The following is a 21,821-nucleotide window of genomic DNA, read 5'->3' on the forward strand; positions in this document are numbered from 1 at the left end:
TTCTGTTAGTGACCACGACAAAGTTATAGATAGATACACGAATAATGTACATAATTAAACGTGATAATTAATATATTTTTACATTAAAGGACAGGAGCCCAAATGAATACTGAAACATGTTTTTCTTGCTGTAATCATTCCTCTTGTTCATACTGGCTGAAGATCCCTTCTTAATGCACTCACAATGTCAAATTCCTGTGCAAACCTACTTGGCAATAAACCCGTTTCTGAAAAACGATCCTATCAGTTAATAGCTGACTAAACCAGAACTTGTACACATAAATACTTAAAGGAAAATAAGCAACAACTGTGTTAAAAACATTTATTTACTTTATACATCTTTACAGTTCTTTCGATGTCAGACACAGACCATAAGAGTCAACATTTTTCCATCAGATAATGGCAGGACCGGAGGGAATGCATGACAAGTGGCTGCAGGAATGTGTCAGGTTCCTGTCCATCGATGTGTCGACAGGCTTCATACGTGGTTGTCCAGCAAAGCCTCGAGGAGTCTCGAACTGTTTGTAATCGCAGTTGTTACCACAATAAATTTATAACCTGGAAGAAAAAAAAACAGTAATGTGTGTTAATATAATTTGGTTTCAGGTTTTTGGATTTTCATAAATAAACCACATGCAGCAACAGGAGAAAATGCTTCATTTTACAGGTCTGTAATTGTTGAATAATTTCAAAGCAGTTTCATGGAAAGAAGACATTAATTACTGGAAATGAGTGTTCAATATATACATTTCCAGTTTATTAATTCAAATGAACTGTTAACTGTGTAACCTTGGAGTCTTTTAGTCAATATCCTCTACACTACTGATAATATTAAAAATGGAAAAATATCTGACCTCAAATACTTTTAATTGACATATTTGTGTGCCATGACAACTACATAACTGAACAGAGAGCATGACAGCTTTTGTGGACATGATGCCCTTTCTCTGCTAATTATTGTGAATCAGCAGCAGGTATTTTTTTGTGTGGAGGACATGTTTAAACCATTTCAAGAGACAAAAGGACTTCACTACGTCTTCCATAAAGCACATCAATAAGGAGAAGGTCAGAAAACAACAAGGCTCCTACCTGTTAGATGACTAATCAGGACAGCAGAAGTGAAACTAAACTACAAACAGGAGCAACACTAGCAAGAAGAAAGGAGGAACCTAAACGTTAGCCTCAGCGTTCGGGTCATCTTTACCTTTCTCTCTGCCGAGAAAACGTAAAGCCGAAATCTCAGAGAAGGTGCAGCCGCCAAGGAACATGACCAGGATGATGCGCTGAGCGTCGTTCCTTGCTTTTGAATCGGCTCCGCTGCCGCCTGATGAGAGACAGAAAACCTTCAGCACTCGTCAATTCAACGCAACTGCATGTAGATTCACTCTTGCTGTTTAAAGTGTGACTTCCTGCTGATCTAACCTGTAACAGCAAACTCATGTCCGTTCAGCAGCCTGGTGACTTCATCGAGCCCCGTCCAGCCATCTCGCTCCAACACCTACAGATGACATACACAGCAGGAATGAGAGAGAACAGTTTCATCATGATACCAATCATCTCTCATTGATTCTCTGCACAGAGAACAAACATCCTGTTGAATAAAAGAATCACCTGCTCAATGAGTTTGCAGCTCAGAGGGACGTAGGCGCCGCTGAAGATGTACGCCATGTCTCGTGGGACACGCAGGTCGTATTCTTCATCCGACTTTGGCACCTTTACACAAAATATGATAATAGGCTTACGACCATACAGCATTTTCAGTTAAAATACCATCTGCATGACCTGCTGTAACATGATGAAAGAGCTATCAGAAAGCTGTTGATAGTTTACCAGGTTCAGTTTTCTGCTCAAGGCTCTGAAATTGCTCTTCTTTGCCAGAGAGGAGAAGGCGTCTGTCAGCTTTCCTGGAAAATAAATAATATCAAAAATCATCAGGACAGTTTGGTGCCAATTTTAAGATTTCTACATTAACATAAGCAAAAATAATTCAGCTATTTCTTCGAAATGAGAGACATAGAGAGATATCGAGGAGCCTGTTTCACCTGCGGTTTTATCGTTGACCAGTTTGCCCACTTTGGTCTCCATAACAGTGAGTGTTTCCCCTGGTTGCTGCTCCACCAGCAGCCCCAACTGCCTCAGGTTGGCAAATGTGAGCAGGTGGTCAATCCCGTAGCTCTGATGAGATCAATCAGAGACAATGTTATACAGTAGACCAGTGGCTTCAACAGGGGTTAAGGGACCAGCAGGGGTCCAGTTTAAAATGAGGACTTTGGGTTGTACATCTCCCTGGTCAAGACGTTCTTCCAAATATATGTGTGTGTGTTGCATTTCCCTTCACATGTACAATTTTCCTAAGTCAATTCTCTCCCAGTGCATGGAGAAGTGGGTAAGAAATCAAACTTTAAACCTGCAATAACCTATTTTTTAGTTACTTGGATATGGTATGCTTTCATAAACTTTTCAGTGGATATGGTGAACATGTTAGCAAATAGCTTTACAGAGCAACATTATCATTCATTTGGTGTCATGTTTCTGTCCACCCGGTGAATCTAAGTCCAATATTCACTCTTTTAGCTCTGTTTTTGTTCTCCACCAACTCCTGAGGGAAATATCTGGCTGTTACTTATTTTTGGGAGAATGAAATAGTTGTTTCTGTTGTGCTAATGCAGTCCAGTAAAATCATACAGCATGAGAAACATCGAGTTTGGACAATATTTGACAGGAAATCTCAGTAATTTCTTAAAGTAAATGACTGCTGCTGCACATTTTCACAAACGTTAACTTTGTCAGACAGATGTTGAATCTCACCTGCAGGTACTGTGCTTTTAATGAGCGGTAATCTTTTGGCAGGAGTCCTGTGAGAAAATACAATCACATACTGTTGATAGATGATGAGAATAACGTGATTCTGTCTTAATTATACATTGAGACAACTCACCGTTTTCTGTGATTGACAGCAGACAAAGCAGTCTCAGACTTTCTATCATGGAGACCTTGAGAAAAAGAAAAAAAGTAAACAGGAATCAGATGTTTTTTAGCTTGTTGTTGCTATTCTACTTGTTCATATATTAGACTGACTCTCTTTAGACAAACCCACCTGTCTGTTGATGTGCTCCTCTATGAAAGAAATGCATTCACGGATTTCGAATCCTTCAAGTAAAGCTGGAAGAAAACAAGAAATGTAGATGTTAACGTTAATTAGCAAAGGCCGTAACTGATCTAAATCCTGATGTAACAAACATACAGGGTGAAGCAGAGAAATCTTACAGTGTTCTGTCTTCAGCAGCTCCTGGAAATCCTGCTTTGTCTTCTTCTTCATTATTGATTCACTGGCGCCGATGTCTGAAAGAGAACGAGCTCTTCAGCGAAGCTGCTTTGCAAATATTATGTAAAATACACGACAATCGTTCCGATGTACATCACTCTGCTGAAACACTCACGAAGGCTCAGGAGCCGATGTTCCTGTTTTAACCCTTTTAGTTCCTCCGACACAAACGTCTTCATCTGCTTTATGTCCATCCCCCGACGCTTCTGTGGAGTTGAAAAGAAAGAAAACTCAGAAACCAGTATCGGTTGCTTGAACCTTAGTTTCAACGATGGATGATTTACTCACATCGTAAGCAGTCTGGAGGTTCCTGGCTTTCTGACTGAGAAAGCTGAAGACGTTGGAGAAATGCTCGTTTCTGATTTCATTGAAGACCTGAAAGAGTTCAGAGAGACGTTTTAAAAGTAAAATCACGATGAAGAGATTCCGCAGCGGACAACTCGTCTCTTATAATAAACCCTACCTTGTCCTGAGAGTTCAGCATGACTTTTAAACTTTTTTCAGAGGAAGTAACTTCAGGTCCAAACTCCACACAACCTGCAGGACAAACGCTGTGATGAGACACTCGAGCATCCTGAACATTTACTCTCCACAGGTTGCACTGATACTCACCACATTTGATTCTAAATATATCATCCACAAGTCCTTCATACACCACTTGTGAGCACAGAGGAGTGACGAAATCCACATCTGCAAAGATAACGACAGTAGGAAACAGTTATGGAGTAGATCTGCAACCATTGGTCAGTCAAAGGAACATTAATCGGCAACTATTTTGATAATCAATAACGCTTGTTTTGGTCTTATACAATAATGAATTGAATATTTTAGGGTTGGGATTGTGTGTCAGACAAAAGACTCTAGTCTCTAGGACACTATGATGGACCTTTTCCCTGTTTTCTGATGTTTTATTGACTAAATGATAAAATGATGATGAAAATAATGGTTATTTGCATCTCTAATAGGGAGGAAAAGCATGTCCTCCACTGATAGAAGGGTACGTGGTTCCTCACCTCTATCAATAAGAAAAACATTTCCTATTTCAGCATGCTGAGGTTTTTGTTCTCCCTCTTCTATCTGCTCCCTCCACGACTCGTACGCCATCTGATGTCAGACAAACAGACAGAATCAATGGCAGTTCAAGCCTTCATTGTGCACATACTTATCGCAGTGGATCTAAGGGTTAAACATGACATAACAGTCTTTGGTCTTTACCTTTGAATATCGTCCGATCCCGTAGACCTTTGAGAACGGGCCGTAAAGGGAGTGAAGGAGGTGCAGAGCGCTGCCGGCTGTCCTCACCCAGCGCTGGTCGCCTGCCTGCAAAAACACATGTGGAATAATTTGGTTAAACTTTGTCTACTGAGGTTTATTACACATTGATAACACTGCATGAACAGGCTCCAGATGAGCTCAAAGCTTCAGATATGTAAAATCAATTTTAGAGGCATTAGTAAACATTGATACCAGCAGTTTCACTCATGATACTTTGGCTTCTTGAGTGGTGATTTTAAAGGTGTTTGTGATGTTTTAGATGAAATAAAAAATATAGTTTTGATCAGTAAAAGTAATAAGCTGTTGAAATGTTTTCTGTGTGATGAAATTGACTCTGATGGTACATAGCTGCTGCAGTACGAGCAACTTTTAGATTTTACTCACTTATACAGTAGTTCACACATCATCACATGATCAATTACATTAGTGCTGAAACAATTAGTCTATTTTGGTAACATAATTATCACTTAAGTCATTTATGAATCAAAAATTCTCTGGTTCCAGCTTCTCAAAAGTGAAGCTTTTCTGCTTTTCTCTGTTTTATCTGATTGTAAATTGAATGTGTTTCAGTTTCAGACAGAAAAAATAATTTGAAGAGTAAATTTAAAACCCCTGAACATGTTGTCTTTGCTGACCTCTAGTGGTTAAACTTCTCTCCCTGCTGCAGTGATGTATAGATGTACTCCAGGACCCCACGACATCGCTAGCGGATGTGATTACAGGTGCAGCGATGCACATTTCTGACCACACAAACACAACCACACCCATGAGAGGTGCAGGGTGAGGTCAGAGGGGAGACAGACTTCACACTTTCAGACAGAAAGTGCAGCAAAACACTGATATCCAGCCTGGTGGTAAGTTAGCCTTCTCTTTGTTATTTGCAGCTCTAATTAGCATCATCATAGAGAGTGTGAATGTTTGAGAACAGGCAAAGATGCACCGATATCCAGTATGTAGGGTACTATCATGTTTCTTTTTTAAATATCAAGTTTTAGAGGGCAATTAGAGCTGCAATGATCAGTTATTTAATCCAATGACGAATCATTCAGCAACTGTTTTGATAACCGATTCATCGTTTTAGTCACTTTTCAAACAAAAATGCAGAAATACTCTGGTTTCAGCTTCTGAAATGTGAAGATTTGCTGCTTTTCTTTGTCATATATGACAATGAACTAAATATCTTTGAATTTTGGACTGTTGGTCGAACAAAACAAGAAGATGTATGATTGAAGACGTCGCCTTGAGCTGTGGAAAATTATAACAGGCATTTTTTTAAACACTATTTTCTGACAATTCACAGACGAAACGATTGAATAAATAACCTGCATGTTAACCGATAATAGCAGCTCTAAGCTCAATATTATTTTTCTGTTTAATAGCTGGCTGCCGTTTTGTGATCTTGTCTTCTGACTCTTACTGAGTTTTTAATTGAATTGCAGACATTTGGCACTTGATCGGTGGGATTTTCAGACACAACGTGCATCATTTACCAGAAAGTTGTCTCGAAAGAATTCTGGGAGCTCCAGACTGATGATGTCATCGTCTAGTGGAAGGAGGTAGAAAGCCCATTCGTCTGTCGTCACATCTGAGAAAACACAAAAACAAGGTTCACGTCTCCTCTGATCATCAGCCTCTAAAAAACAAAGTGAAGTAAAAAAAACAAGCACCTACCGCCGTAGATCCCCTGCTCCTCCAGCACCGCCTCACATGCATAGAACTGGATGACAGAAGAGGGTCGGCAGGTTAAGTATCAATAACTAGTATCAATAACTTGATCCAAAACAAATCAGAGCAGAGCAGTAATTACCTTCTGAGGGGTAAATATTATCTTGTATCTTCTAAATTTCCCTGCTGCTTTGTCTGCATTGGCCACATCTGGAATAAGAAGGAAAACAGAATGAAATACACCTGAAATTACCTGAAGGATCCACCTGGAATGATCTAGTGGGTTAACTGTACTACATGTAGGTAAAGCAGTGTATTGTTTTCATGCAAGTGCCAATACAACGCCTGAATTTCAGTGAGAAATATATAAACATACTTCTCAAAAATGTGTTTAAAATTGTGGTAGTTTTGATTCAAATCTGAAACTGTCTGATCAAAAATTAAGTAAACAAGATGAACTGTTGCTCTGATAACACTGATACAGCACTGTGACAAAAATGAAGCTATGTGATATGACAAAAAAATCATAATAAAAAAAATCTAACTGTAATTAGTATTAAAATATTTAGATGTATATTTACATCTCTGCTGTTAGAAGCAACTGTAACTCTGTCATTTTGAGTTTAATTTGTTTTCATTTTTAATTTTGAGTCAATTAGAGTTTAAGAAATGTACCAATAATAGATAAGTTAAAAAAAGTTATTTTTCTTAAGTTCCTAAATACTAAATATGTGCATACTTGTGGTACGTAAAACTGTGTTTTTAATAATCAAATCAAACTGATGACAACAAGAACTCAGACTCTTCTGACTCCTCACATGTTTTAAACGGAGAACAGACATGCAACTTTATTTAAGCATTTACAGTATTAAATTAAGAGATATTAAATGATAATATTAAGCTTTAACTGAAACTTTAATTAAAAAAAAACAAAAAAAACTCCAGCTCTACTCACCACATATCCACTTCACAGTTTTTATTCTTGGCCGGATCAGAAAACAAAGCCTGTAAGACATTAATGTCACAATGTCAAGCAGTCATATCAGGTGTGTGTGTGTGTGTGTGTGTGTGTGTGTGTGTGTGTGTGTGTGTGTGTGTGTGTGTGTGTGTGTGTGTGTGTGTGTGTGTGTGTGTGTGTGCGTTATATATTTATATATTAGGAGTGTGATGGCTGCAGGACTCACTGATCTGAGGTGCTGATTATTGGTTTATATTCCACTTTGTAGAGTTTGTCGACTTCATGTTGCTGTTAAAAAACAAACAAACAAACAAACAAGACAAAAAATTTGAAAAAAAGAAAAACATTAGAATTGTAGTTTTTCACAACAGGAGCCAGAAAAGTGACATTTGATGAGATTCACCTTTAGTGTTGAAACGTTAGCGATACGATCCAGCGGGCTCATCAAGTCCGCCTCGATGAAGAGATCCTTCTTACCGGGAAGCTGTGTGATGAAGAGCGGAGGATGAAGAGGAAATCACTCAAAAACACTCACAAAGAAGATTCTGTATCTACTAAATGGAAATATTTGGCAAATGTTGCAGAGTAAAAACATGCATTTTCAGTCTTAAACAAACATGAAGTACAAAGAAGAGTCTACAAAATAAAGTGCTCATTAAATGTGGGAATTTTTCTGTACTTGTGACACTATCACAGTAAAAATATCCCTTATTTTTTTCTTTTTGGGAACTGACAGGTGTGTTTTAATTTGATAATGCAGGTTCTGCTTGGTACAGTGGTTTGACGGCTACATTTAGGAACAAACTACAGGTGATGCAAAATAATATTATTCTCTAATTATTGAATTCATCCCCTCGAACTCAGAAGGGTAGGACTACTGCCAGTATAGTGCAGAGTAGAACAACAGAAGCTGCATCATAATAATAATTAATTATTAATATTATCAATGGTTATGCTCTTCAATACTCAGATAACAGGAGTCCATACTCAGCATAACTATGATACCAGGGCGTGTTCATGTAAAGTGCCTCCAGGGAAAAATATAGCCAGAGGTTCCTTTTTTTAAACTGCTGACATGTTGTGGTTCAATCCTCCGCTACACATCCAGTTTTTAAAAAATGAGAGGAGCTAATAGAGGTTAGGTTATGACTTATTTATGGATCAGGCTCAAGTATTTATAATGAAATCTGCAATTAGTTACTTTAGTTGTCCTTGTATTTTGATGTAAGAGTTATTATCTTTTATATCTTAAAGTGTCTTTTGGATTTCATGATTGTATTGTTTAGTTTTTATGTTAAATGTCTTGTGCTTCTTTGTCTTTTAATATCTTGGGATCATGTTTAAAATAAGTGTTTTCACTTTAACATGTGGATTTTTTTGTTTGTGTGTCTATTAATCCATAAATAAAAATCAGTCAATCGATCAATTTCCTGTAATAAAACACCAATAAATACATGATGACATGCCGGTGACATCCCTGGTGGTGCGTCTGTATAACCGGCTTGTTCCTACCTGTTCCAGCAGGTAGATGAGCTGATCTCTGGCCAGCCTCTTGAGCAGAGAGAAGTCAGGGAGCTCCGGGGAATCTCTCCTGGCACTGTGAGCCATGCTGGAGCACAATCACTCACCCACTGAACACATAAAAAATACACTAACTCTAAGAAATGTAATGACAGGCTAGAGAGAGGCTACAACCATCAGAGACACGTAGAAGTGCAGCGGTTATCAGATCAGCTAGCTAAATTAGCTTGTAGGCTAAAAACACACCCTTCACATCTCACGTACTTTCAAGACTAAAACTAGCGTCAAACATTCTGACATTAAAGTGGAAATAATCTCGCAGCAATATGAAGTAAATGTTCGAAACCGGAAGGTGAGCATTAGGTCGAAACATCAATAAAGATGCGTTTAGTTGAGATTAACCGTTACCTGCTTCCGTAGCGACATAAGCGGAACTGATCAATCGTCAGCTGTTTCTGTCCGAACACCTCAATAAACGGACTGCTACACTGTTGGTTTGTAGGAGAGACGCAGGAGCAGCTGTTTGTTGTCGCTATATGTAATTTTTCACAATGAGTACAGACGCGGCTTTACTGTTAGAAACGGTTAATTTTGCTGCAGAGAAACATCGTAACCAGCGACGTAAAGACGTAGATGCGACGCCGTACATCAATCATCCAATCGGTAGGCTTGTTGCTGCTGCCGAATGTTTACATAAATCGACTCGGAAGTAAGAACACCGCAGAGCCGCAACGATTAGTAGATTAATTGATTAAGTTCCAACTGTTAAATATATTGCTGACTATTTTGATAATCAATTAATCGTTTAGAGTCATTTAAAAAAAAAGAAAATATCCAAAGTATTATGAGCTTGATGTAGGTAAAGTATTGCAGTAAAAGTACATAAGTATTATGAGCTTGATGTAGTTAAAGTATTGCAGTAAAAGTACATAAGTATTATGAGCTTGATGTAGTTAAAGTATTGCAGTAAAAGTAGTGGTTTGGTCCCTCTGACTGATATATTATTATATATGACATCATTAGATTATTAATAGTGAAGCATCAGTGTTAGAGCAGCATGTTACTGTTGTAGCTGCTGGAGGTGGAGCTAGTTTCAACTACTTTATATACAGTTAGCTGGTTTAGTCCAGGTTGGAAAGGTTGGAAACCACTGGTTTCATCTTTAACTATGTGTTGTATTTTAAAAGCTTTTTATATTATCCATTGTGTCAAAAAAATCATTTTACAGTACAATAGATTGATTTCTCTCTCTGATACTTTTAAGGAGTAGCAAGAATCCTCAGCCATGAAGGAGGCGTCACAGAAATCGAGGTTTTGCAAGTACGTCATCAGTTCTTATCAGTTCATTCATTCAAGTCATCTCTTACAGTGTTTTTGTATTACTAAGCCTGTGTATTGTTCTGTTCCTGCAGGCCGCTCTGCTCCACGACACCGTGGAGGACACCGACACTACTCCTGCTGAGCTGGAAGCAAAGTTTGGGCCGATCGTGGCTCGCATCGTAGAGGAAGTGACAGACGACAAAAGTCTGTCCAAACAGGAGAGGAAGCGTCTGCAGGTGGAGCACGCGCCCCACCGCAGCCACCAAGCCAAACTGGTCAAACTGGCTGACAAACTGTATAACCTGAGGGACCTGAACCGCTGCACGCCTGTCGGTCAGCATCTCTCTGTCACTGTTTTTATAACTGAGTCACTTACGGGGTGGATTTTTATCTTTTTCAGGATTTCAATCAATCTATTGTTAGTTTAATTTCATTTTATTCTTATCATCATGTCATGTACTCTCCCTCCTCTGTGTGTGTTTGGCAGGTTGGACGGCAGAGAGGGTCCAGGAGTATTTCGAGTGGGCCTGTGCGGTGGTGAAAGGCCTGAAAGGAACCAACTCAGCTCTGGAGGAGAAGCTGGAGGAACTGTTCAGACAGAGAGGAGTTCAGCTCTGATGACACAGCAGCACTACAAGAAGAGTCTATTTAAGTTCCATATTTCCATTTATAAATGTATAACATATAAATAAATCATATTTCATATACATTTTGGTGATGATGGTGTTAATTATTCATGGTGTTTCCAAACCTAAAACATGAAAAACTGATAAGGAGAAAAAAGTAGAAACTATTTATATTTTTTAAGGATGCAACGCATAATCAAATTAAATACACAAATTCCATATCATATACTGTTATTTACTATATACTGTTGGCATATACTGCTGTTTCTCTGCTGAACTGTAATAAACTAACAAATGGAACTATTTATCCAAAACCATAATACTATATATTACATACTGCATCACTGCACAACTGTATATCTTTGTAAGCTCCTCACAGTTAATTCATATCCTGTACATAACTATTTATAATTCATATATAGCCATTCCATACCATACTGTTAATTTATAAGATGTATATATATTAGAATAGAATGGATTTTTAGTGGAGTAGGAGACATCTTGTGTCCAGCGGGTAAACTTGTGAGATGAACTATATTTACACGTTTATAGATTCTGGATTTTTTAAATGAGGGACAAGAAGGTGTAGATATAATTTAAGGATTTTCAACTTATATGTGTGGAAAAACCATACAGACACACATGATTAGTCAAAGTAGAGTGTTTCATATACATATACTCGGGACCTTTAACTCGATTCAGCTGTTTTATTTATTTTATGTATTTATTTGTTTTATTCGTACTTTATTTAATTTTCTTTCTGTTTCTAATGTGTTGTTTGTGAACCCCCCAAACCGCCTGGCATTTTGTTCCCAAGTATGTACCTCATTTTCATTCATGTACTCAATAAACAAACATAATAAACACAGGTGGAGTGTGTTCCAGGTCGGGAGGAAACGTCTGTCGGAACAAACCCGCTTCCGGTCCGCTCACGCTTTACAGAGCTAAACTTCCGGTTGTTGGAAGAAGCAACAACGAGCTCGTTTCTTGTACAAGTGAAATACTAGTTTTTACTGATATTTAGGTGATATCGTCGACCAGGCAGACATGTCTAGTCGCGAAGCCCTCAACATGAAGCTGCCACCGATCCAGTCCACGGCCGGAGCCGTTCCGGTCCGGAACGAGAAAGGTGAGCCGTTAATTAGCGAGCTAATGCTAACAGTAGCTTAGCGTAACCTCAACTCTATATACAAATAGTAACACGATAAATGAGTCTCAAATCATGAGAAGAGATTAGCTACTTATGTTAGCTGCTTTATGCTGATATAGTATTAAGTATTTACATATTATGCTACTTCATACTTCTACTTAATTGTATGTCAGAGGGAAATGTGTTTTTACTTCACTACATTAAAGCACAGGTTCACAATTTTTCAAGTCTGTCTTAAAACAGCCTTAAACAGTCAGGAGACCGAATCAACGTTGAAACGTTTTTCTTGCCGTATTCCTGTTCATACTGACCATTATAAGATCCCTTTATAACGCACTTACAATGGAAGTGGAAGCATATTATTTTTCTACCGTTAATGTATTGACCAATTGTTTAAGCTCTTGTATCAGCTTTAAAAAACAAATTAGTGGAATTAGCTGGAAAAGAATAAAGTAGTTAATTAATAATGACCCAACAAAAAAAGTGTCACCATAAATAATGACATTAATTAACTTTTTGCAGAGTTGTTGTACTGATCAGTTGTGTTTTATGAAGGTGTCATGATGACAGGAAAACCTCTCTATAATTAGGCAACAGGGACGGGAATGCCTCACTTTAATAAGCTAGTAATCAATAATGTGTCATCTCCTAGGTGAGCTCTCCATGGAGAAGGTGAAAGTGAAGCGATATGTGTCGGGTAAACGTCCCGACTACGCCCCGATGGAGTCGTCGGATGAGGAGGAAGAGGACTTCCAGTTTGTGAAGAAGGGAAAGGAGATGGAGCCAGAGCTGGAAGTGGAGGAAGAAGAAGTCTCTGACCCACGTCTCAAACGTTTGCTCAACCGCGTCTCTGAGGACGTAGAGGAGAGGTATCACACTGAAGATTTGATTCAAGAGGTTTTAGCCTCTTCAGAATGACATGATTTGATATAAACACTAAATTTTGTGAAGCTCATCGATCTCATTGCTTTCTGTTTCTTTCTGTTCAGGCTTGCGAGACACAGACAGATCGCAGAGCCTGAAGTTGTGGTTGAGAGCAGCGAGGACTCTGACGAAGGAACGTGGCACCCAGAACGTGAAGAGAGTAGCGAGGAGGAAGAGGAAGAAGAAGAAGAAGTCGATGATGAGGTTCATATCTGTGCTTCAGTTTATAACTGTTTTATGCGTGTTTTTTCTCAGTTATTTGACTCAGTTGTTTTTAAGAATTATATTAAGAAACTAAGTCTTTAACGTGAACTTTGTCACCCTCCGCAGGAAATCGAGAGGAGACGAGCGATGATGCGGCAGCGAGCCGTAGAGCGAAAGAACGAAGAGATGGAGCTCATGGAGCTGGAGGAGGAAGGGAAGTCTGGGGAGGAGTCTGAGTCTGAGTCTGAATATGAAGAATACACAGACAGCGAGGACGAAGCAGAGCCGCGACTCAAACCCGTTTTCATCCGCAAGTAAGAGCTGAAGAGAAAGTTTCTGTAAACAAACGTCAAATCATAATCCATAAACGTTCAAACAGCTTTCTGTGTAAGATTCTCATGCTGTTATATACACAGCAGCAGAAGATATGCATTGTTGATTAAATATGTATCAGGCACATTAAAATAGCAGCTGTAGCTTAACTTTAGCAGGCCTTATTTTTTAGAAAGCGACTCCTGAAATCGTCATCACATAGAGAGAAGACGTATCACTCTGTCAGAGTCGTTGAAACTGCAGAAACACTCACGATCGTGCACTGACGTTACAGAGCGGAACATCTTCCCTCACAAACAATCTTTGGTCTGGAGCGCAGACACCGGCTGCAGACAAACACACAAACCAAGCCAAGTTGAATTTGGGCACGTTGTCAAGTTAATTAGTCAATTAGAGACAGCTGATGACCTGCCGCCAGCGACGTCTTTTTAAGGAAAGCGACAGTCAGCGTTGGCTGAAAAATGAGAAGCTGCTACCTGAAGGAAGAGAGAGGAGAGATAACAGGTTTTGGCATCGGACTAGAACAAATCCACTGTACTTTCCTGGTGTCACTTCCTCCGACGCGCCCAAGTGGCCTAATCACATTCACACACTTTCATATGCAGCAGGTCGAGGTTAACAAGACAAGTACAGGACAGTAAAGAAAAGATTGGCTTTGGAGCAGCTTTATTTTAGCTGATTGGATCCATTTACCTATAACTGGATTGATTGGAAGGCTTGGGACGTCTCCACTGTTCATTAATCGGAAGTTTTTATTTACTGCATGATGTTAAGTGAGAAATAATTACAGTAAAGGGTGCGTTTTTTAAAATAAAACCACTCAAATCAGTCTTTTATTTGCTTATACTTGGCATATAATGATAAAACCAGGGATATAAGGCAACACCATGGAAATGACATTTTTCTCGTCACGTGATGTTTAATCGGCGTCGTCTCTATGTGTGTTTTTGTGACACAGGAAGGACAGAATAACGGTGGCGGAGCGCGAAGCAGAGGAGCAGAAGCAGAAAGAGCTGGAGGCGGAGGCCAAGAGGCAGGCGGAGGAGCGACGGCGCTACACCCTCAAGATCGTGGAGGAGGAGGCCAAGAAGGAGTTCGAGGAGAACCGGCGCACGCTGGCCGCTCTGGACGCTCTGGACACTGACGGAGAGAATGAGGAGGAGGAGTATGAAGCCTGGAAAGTCCGCGAGCTGAAACGCATCAAGAGGGACAGAGAGGCCCGAGAAACGTGAGTAAACACAGATTTTAAAGGACTTACTTTATGATGATGATGATGTCAGTAAACACAGCGCTGGTGTCACTGAGGGTTGTAACTAGCGGTGTTTGTCCGCAGCATGGAGAAGGAGAAGGCTGAAATCGACAGATTCCACAACTTGACGGAGGAGGAGCGCCGGGCCGAGCTCCGCAACAACGGCAAACTCATCACCAACAAAGCCAGCAAAGGCAAATACAAGTTCCTCCAGAAGTATTACCACAGAGGAGCCTTCTTCATGGTGAGTCATTCTTAACACGGCTGCAGTTTGGTCTGAACACATCAGCAGTAATCCAAAATCTAGTTAACTTTCAAACACAACAGAGACAAGAAAGTGTCTCAACTTCTCTTTTCTGATGTCTGAACTGATTGTTATTTATCTATTTATACTTTCCGTCTGATCTTATTTGTATTGTTCATTCTTTATTTTTTATTTTAAGTATTATTTGCAAGTTTTCTGATTTTTACATAGTAGCATGAGCTGCTCTCTTGGTCAGGACACAAAAGACATTTAGAACCTCAGTGATACATTTTCCTGGTTAAATTAAGCCTCTGATCATGTGAATGAAATCTCAGATGTATTGTTGTAGTTGAACATTCACATCAATTGGTTCTTTTTCAAGGTAAACCTAAGAGCCGGACTGATGCAGCAGCAGAGCTGATATTAGCATGTCACAGATGTATTTGTGTATTTGTTGGTTGATAATTACAGACATTGCAGTGCAGAAATGTTAAAGATATGTTTATGTTTTTATGATATTTAGTAACAGCGTCTCCATTACATCGATTCCCCACCAGAGGGCACCGAAGAGTTTTTCTCTTTAATCATTTTAAAGTCTCAATTATCAGTCTCAGATCGGCTTCAGAAACCCAAATCAGTTGTTTACTGTGACATTTTTATTACTGTTTATGTTATTTATGTGTTGCATTGATCCTTTAATTGTTCCTTTGTAAAGCTTGATGTGGTGCAGAGTTACAGACAGGAAGTCATCATTAGTAGTTTTGGGTTCAGGTCTCTCATTGGTCTGTAACTGTCAACATGATCTGTGTTTCAGGATGAAGAGGAGGACGTCTATAAGAGAGACTTCAGCGCTCCGACTCTGGAGGATCACTTCAACAAAACCATCTTACCCAAAGTCATGCAGGTCAGCTGCTTTCACTCACATCGCATCTGTGTTACATGTCGTTGTTTCGACTGTTCAACAGAATCATCACAGAACCAGGATCTATTCATCCTGTATGTTTGGTCTTAAGAGCAACATTTATTAAAGCTGTGTTGTGTTTTATGTGATGGTGGGAACAGCGCTGCTGTGTTAAAGGAAGAAATGTGGCTTTTTAAAATACTGTTAATATGCCACAAACAGTATGTATTAAATGTATAATTCCATGTCTTAACATTTTTTTCCTTTTTAACACACACAACCCAAGAAATCATGTTTTTTTTTAAAATTCTAACAGTTGTGCATCATTTCAATTTAGTCTGATACATTTCACATCTCTGCACATTTTCGGATCTCCACAAAACTCTAAAATAATGTTCTGTGACACTACAGAATGTTTTTGTCTTAAACTCGTGTATCAGAATCGTCTTAAATTTTTCTACTTTATCATCCACATTTTAATGTTGCTAAGGTGAAATGTCTGAGCTGTATCTGCAGTAAAGCGGCGTTCATGTCAGTCAGACGGACGGGAAAGATCCTCATGTTTACAACTCGTTAGTGTTCACGTCATATTGACAGAATGGGAGTTAGACTTGTTTATGTTGCCACTGTCACATCCAATCATATTAACCACGTTAAATGACCCCAAATCATCCACATTTCTGGTTGTTTTTTGAACAAATTAACACAGATGTGAATCATTTCATCATCGTCTTTTTTCTAGTTTATTTGTGTACGTCAGGTTTAATCACCTTGAACTGTAGCACGTGTGAAAGTGTTTCTGCTAAGTGGGAAACATCGTAGTCGTCAGATATTCCTGATACGTTCGACTCATTCTCTGATTTGACCTCTTTGTGTTTTCTTTTCCCCTCATAAGGTCAAAAACTTTGGGCGATCTGGACGCACCAAGTACACCCACCTGGTGGACCAGGACACCACGTCGTTCGACTCAGCCTGGGCTCAGGAGAGCGCTCAGAACAGCAAGTTCTTTAAGCAGAAGGCTGCAGGAGTGAGAGACGTGTTCGACCGGCCCACAGTGAAGAAGAGGAAGACTTAAGACGTGAAGCCGAGGACTCGCACGCGGCTTCAGAGGACTGAGACTTTGTTTCGTAGAAGAAAAGCAGCGAATTGACTGATTCTATCGTTGGGATGATGAGTTTTATTCACCGGGAAAAAGCGCCGTCGTTTAAAAGACTTGATTCCATGTTGACTTAAGATAATAATCTACGATACAGTTACAACTTTTCTTTTTTACAAGTTAAGATTTCTGCATTTTCAGAAGGAGATACAGGGAAAATGAGTGAAATCATCTTTATTGTCCTTTTCAGTTTTAAACCCTCAGAAAGTAAAGCAGCGGGTTGTGATGTTATTTTGTAAATATCACCTTCAGTAAGCAGATTCTTGTATCGATTTCCTGCATTTCCCCTTTTTTTCTCTTCCATATTTGTGAAAGTACATGTTGTAACTTGATTTGTATGTGAATAAAACTTGTATTTTCACCATTTTCTAAACTTTTCTGAAGAATGAAAGGAAAAGACATGCCCGGTGTTAACTTTTATTTAAAAAAAAAAAAAAAACAGAGTAAGTTAGAGCAACAACAGTTTAACCGCCGAGTTCTTCTGACTTGATGAGTTCTTCAAAACAAAGACGTGAAGCAGTCCAGAGTGTGAATGTAGTTTGTTCAGTTGGTCAGAGCCACCAGAGCTTCCACCACGTTCCCCATGTGTTCCCTCAGACTGCGCTCCGCCACGTTCCTGGAAATCTCCATCTCTGACATCTGCAGAGCAAACATCACAACATCAACCAAACGATAAACTGAGACAAATGTTTAACTAAATTGGAAATAGTTAAACAATTAACAAGTGTGATGCATTAAGGTGTCTGCAAATGTTTTGTTTTTGTGTGATCGACAGTTCAGAATCCAAAGATATTAAGTTTACTGTCTGATTCTTTAGTTCCAGTGAAGGGAAATCTTAATGATATTTTAGACAATAGTTTGCACTAAGTCAGCTCCGTAAAGAAATGCTTTTCCCAATTTGGCCTGCAGAGCACCGACCTCGACCCCACCCAACATGTCTGTGATGAACTGGAACACATGATGCGAATCGGGGGTCTGTTTCAACAAATTTGTTTCATGTGAGCTGCAACTTGCAACATGAGATCATTTCTTAATTTTGTCACATTTATCCAAATCACCAAATCCAAAAGGAACACCATATTATCTGCAATCTGCGAGTGATAATTTGTGAGACGGGACGTCGGCTCCGTTTGTGATCTGTGTGTCAGCAGCGCTCGTGAAAAGCTTTCATGAAACGGACCCCAGACCTCATCACCCAGCGTCAGTGATGGACCTCATTAATGCTCATCCTGCTGAAAGCCTCATCAGAAGAATGAAGGCAGCAGATTGATGCCCAGAAATACAGATGTAATGTTCTGGTGTCTACATACATTTGTCCATTCTTGTGCACTTTAAAAAAAAAAAACATTTACAGATGTGTGATCCCAAACTTACAATTAGCTCAACGTCCTCTTTCTTGATGGTGACTTTGGCCAACTCTTTTTCTCTGCAAGCACAAAAAAAAAAACAAGACAAACAGTGAGAACAATCAATGTATTGTGTTTTCTGCAGCATCAGCATCAGGTTCAAAATCTGGTGAAAAAACCCTCAAACTACAGATTAGAAATGTCACTTTACTTCTAATAGATGAAGAAGCAACATATAAAGGCTGTGAGGGTCACTGATCTCACCTTTCCTGTTTGGCTTTCTGTTCTCGTGACCTTCTGTCTCCGATCACTGACATGGCCTGAAAGAAGAGATGTTGTTATTCACACAACTGTCAGAACACAGAACATGTGATGAGCATCAAAATCCTTTGATTATTAAAGAGAACATAGACAGGACATGTTTTTCAGGTAAATTTTATTCAACTTTAAGGATCTGAAATGTAAAATTATTAATTTTTAAATAAAGCACAAACAGGCTGCTTGTATGTTTGTATGACATGTATCCAGTATCACAGTATTATAAATATGGTTGCTTCAAAGACTGGTATCTTATATTTTATGAGTATGAATTGACTCCTGGATAAGAAACAGCACAGCTGGGAAACATACTGATATTTACATTTTATCATCAGCTATTAATTTATTGTTTTTTTACCGTAATTCTAATCATACATACATTTTTTGTCCAAGTTAACAATACAACCATTTACTAATTGAGATTTTTCCTGTAGTTATTTGTGAAATATTTGAGGATGCCAGCTGAAAACCCAACAGGTGACTTTCCATTTCTGAACAGGTATCATGATGAGTGATTTAATAAAGACATCTAGACTTGTCTCAAAATTTTAAGTGGAAAAGCAGCACAGATTACTCTCTGTTCTTACACAATACAATATACCTTAACACGTATTTTTCTAGGGCTGCAACTAATGATTATTTTCATTGTCAATTAACAGTTTTACTGTCAATCATTTTACAATAGATTCGTTTTTTGGTCTGTAAAAAGTAAGAAAATGGTGAAAAAAGCAGAAATTAATCATCTCACGACCTCTCAGATTTATCTGCTGACCTTTAAAGGTGCCCCACCCCTAGGTTGGGAACCACTGGACTAAACTAGCTAACTGTATATAAAGTAGTGTAAACTAGCTCCACCTCCAGCAGCTACAACAGTAACATGCTGCTCTAACACTGATGCTTCACTTAATAATCTGATGATGTCATATATAATAATATATCAGTCAGAGAAACAAAACCACTACTTTTACTGCAATACTTTAACTACATAAAGCTCATAATACTTATGTACTTTTACTGTAATAGGGTTTTTCATGCAGGACTTTTGCTTCGAATAGAGTATTTTTACATTGTTGTATTGATGTTTTTATTTAAGTAAATAATCTTAATACTTAATACAGAAAACTGTCAATGTTGGTTCAATAAAGCAAAGAAAAAAAAGTTGAACAGATTAGCAATTAGCCGCTAAGTCAACTGTCAACTGTGCTATTAACAAGCAAACGCTAACTGCCAATTAGCCCGCAATTATCAAGCAAAATCAAAATAGAACTATAAGGAAAATGTACACTTAAAGCAAAAAACTAAATAAAAGCACATGGTTTGGTTTGAGTGAAGCCAGCAGTGGCCGCATGTCTGCCGGCTAACGTTAACGTTAGCTCGCAGCTCTCACCGTCTCTAAATCAGAGCTGGATATTTCTTTCTCCTCCGCGTAGTCCGTGACCCTCTCCAGGTCCGCGGCTCCGCTGTCATGTTTCCGAGGTTTTTCTGCCGGTTTTCCAGTGCAGTTTTCATCGGCTTCCAGGTCCAAATCAACGTCTCCCTCTGCCGCCATGTTTGCTACAGTGAGGCCGGAACAAAGAGGAAGGTTCCTCTCAAACGTCGGAGGGACAATTGTGTAGTACCGGATGTGAAGAGCTATTTAAACAATACGCAGATTTTTTTAGAGAGCATGTTGTATTTTAACCAACTACTTAAAAGAACCGAGTATAGCGGAGATCATTTAGTTGTTTTTTTGTTTGTTTTGTTTTTTTCCTACCAATCTACTGCTTCACACTGTAGTCCGATAGGTGGCGGTAAGGAGCCGTTGAGCTGTTTGCCAAACGCCAATAAAACCACAGAAGAAGAACAGGTGAATTTAGTATGATTCTGAACCAGTCCTGGCCAATGTGAAATCAATAATTAGCAATGTAACACATAAATAATCCCATCCAAAATATTTTATAAAATAAAATTATAAACTGTCTGTTTGATGTCAGTAGGACTCTGCTCTGCCACACTGAAAAGAAGTAAAATATAAAGTCAAATCTAAAACCCACTTTTTGTCAAAAACTACAGAGCCTGGGTGGGGCCACGGAGAAACAAAACAAAGCAAATTTATGCTCTCTGCTCTCAAATTAATAATTTGTGCTTTAAATTTAGAAATCTTTGCTCTAAATTTAATAATTTGTGCTCTCGTTTTTCACCTTAATGGCATTTTCTCATCCTGCGTACACCCTCATTATCGATTTCTTGGATTTAATATGTTTTTATTTTGATCTAGGACTAGATATGTGGATATACTTAAAGCACAACACTGTGTTATCTCTTAGATCCCTTATAATATTATCATTATTAAATTATTACAAAGAAAATAATCAACAGACTAATCATTTTTGAAAATAGTTGTCAGTTGCAGCCCTACTCAGTGTAGTAAAATCATTTGACCTTAATCATTGTAGTGGTTTAATTTGTGAGATCACAAATGATTAAATCAAGATCATGAATTATTAAATCAAGAGCATGAATTAATTATTTTTTGGCCTCCCATGGCCTCCGTAAAAAAAAACTCATTACGCTTCTTCAGTAGCCATATTAGACACTATTTCATTTTATTCATTTTATTCATACATACACACCAGTTTACTTAGTAATTATACTTTCTTCATATTATTTATTTTCCTATAATTTTTATATTTCTACTATTCTTCTATTTTAGTTTGCTTTATGTGCTTTTACATGTTTCTCTATAGATTCATTCATTGTCAGTGTACTCCTGTGGTCTGCAGTTTGGGTTTAATGTCCACCTGAAAATCAAACTTTGGGATAATACTGAAATAGATTAATATTTACGTTAATAAAATCTGTCAAAAGTCAGCAGGTTGCCTTGCAGGTTGTTTCACGACAGCAGAACAACAAATACTCAAACTCACACCTGACAAATTCATTTATTTCATTCATGGAATTTATCTGAAGTTGATGAGCTCATAATATTTTGACTATGACAAGTTTCACTTTGTTCAGCTTTGGATTTATGTGTTTCAGAAGGTTACAGAATATATTTTAGGTTTTAAATCATTTTAGAACAGTACAGCAGGGCTTTATGAGGATGTTTAAGTCACAATTTATATTCACATACACAAAAATGACAACATAAGAATTTAAAAAAAAAAAAGATTACAGTGGGCAGTTACCCTGCATATATCACATCCTGGACTTTTATTACATTCAGTATTCAGTGTTGGACCTGTTAAATACTGAGCTCATGTCAAGTTCGACTCACATGAAAGGATCATTTATATGAATTTTTTACATTAACATTATGATGAAGTA

The 21,821-nt window shown here is 38.4% G+C and overlaps 4 protein-coding genes across 4 annotated transcripts; 2 read left to right on the forward strand and 2 right to left on the reverse strand.

The window, feature by feature from the left end:
- Positions 1-308: 308 nt before the first annotated feature.
- On the reverse strand, positions 309-9,244 carry vps33b (VPS33B late endosome and lysosome associated). Its single transcript, XM_042405525.1, has 24 exons — positions 9,153-9,244; positions 8,736-8,854; positions 7,627-7,707; positions 7,450-7,511; positions 7,221-7,270; positions 6,408-6,475; positions 6,272-6,317; positions 6,091-6,185; positions 4,541-4,645; positions 4,339-4,429; positions 3,938-4,015; positions 3,789-3,862; positions 3,614-3,700; positions 3,441-3,531; positions 3,268-3,342; positions 3,098-3,162; positions 2,939-2,993; positions 2,809-2,855; positions 2,043-2,175; positions 1,831-1,904; positions 1,612-1,713; positions 1,423-1,498; positions 1,205-1,324; positions 309-558 (listed from the first exon to the last, which is right to left on the reverse strand). The coding sequence occupies exons 2-24, from the start codon at positions 8,829-8,831 to the stop codon at positions 479-481; spliced, it is 1,851 nt and encodes a 616-aa protein (XP_042261459.1). The 5' UTR covers positions 8,832-8,854; positions 9,153-9,244; the 3' UTR covers positions 309-478.
- On the forward strand, positions 9,193-10,773 carry hddc3 (HD domain containing 3). Its single transcript, XM_042405550.1, has 4 exons — positions 9,193-9,407; positions 10,009-10,064; positions 10,157-10,397; positions 10,552-10,773. Exons 1-4 carry the CDS (start codon positions 9,296-9,298, stop codon positions 10,680-10,682), a joined length of 540 nt encoding a protein of 179 aa, XP_042261484.1. The 5' UTR covers positions 9,193-9,295; the 3' UTR covers positions 10,683-10,773.
- Positions 10,774-11,612: 839 nt separating this feature from the next.
- mfap1 (microfibril associated protein 1) lies at positions 11,613-17,215 on the forward strand. Its single transcript, XM_042405541.1, has 8 exons — positions 11,613-11,819; positions 12,493-12,709; positions 12,830-12,968; positions 13,095-13,282; positions 14,260-14,529; positions 14,635-14,794; positions 15,609-15,698; positions 16,591-17,215. The coding sequence occupies exons 1-8, from the start codon at positions 11,738-11,740 to the stop codon at positions 16,768-16,770; spliced, it is 1,326 nt and encodes a 441-aa protein (XP_042261475.1). The 5' UTR covers positions 11,613-11,737; the 3' UTR covers positions 16,771-17,215.
- Positions 17,216-17,254: 39 nt separating this feature from the next.
- hypk (huntingtin interacting protein K) lies at positions 17,255-20,133 on the reverse strand. Its single transcript, XM_042405563.1, has 4 exons — positions 19,903-20,133; positions 18,462-18,517; positions 18,226-18,277; positions 17,255-17,490 (listed from the first exon to the last, which is right to left on the reverse strand). The coding sequence occupies exons 1-4, from the start codon at positions 20,062-20,064 to the stop codon at positions 17,395-17,397; spliced, it is 366 nt and encodes a 121-aa protein (XP_042261497.1). The 5' UTR covers positions 20,065-20,133; the 3' UTR covers positions 17,255-17,394.
- Positions 20,134-21,821: the final 1,688 nt, after the last annotated feature.

Source organism: Thunnus maccoyii, chromosome 1 (genome assembly GCF_910596095.1).
Source record: "Thunnus maccoyii chromosome 1, fThuMac1.1, whole genome shotgun sequence".
Taxonomy (NCBI): Eukaryota; Metazoa; Chordata; class Actinopteri; order Scombriformes; family Scombridae; genus Thunnus; species Thunnus maccoyii.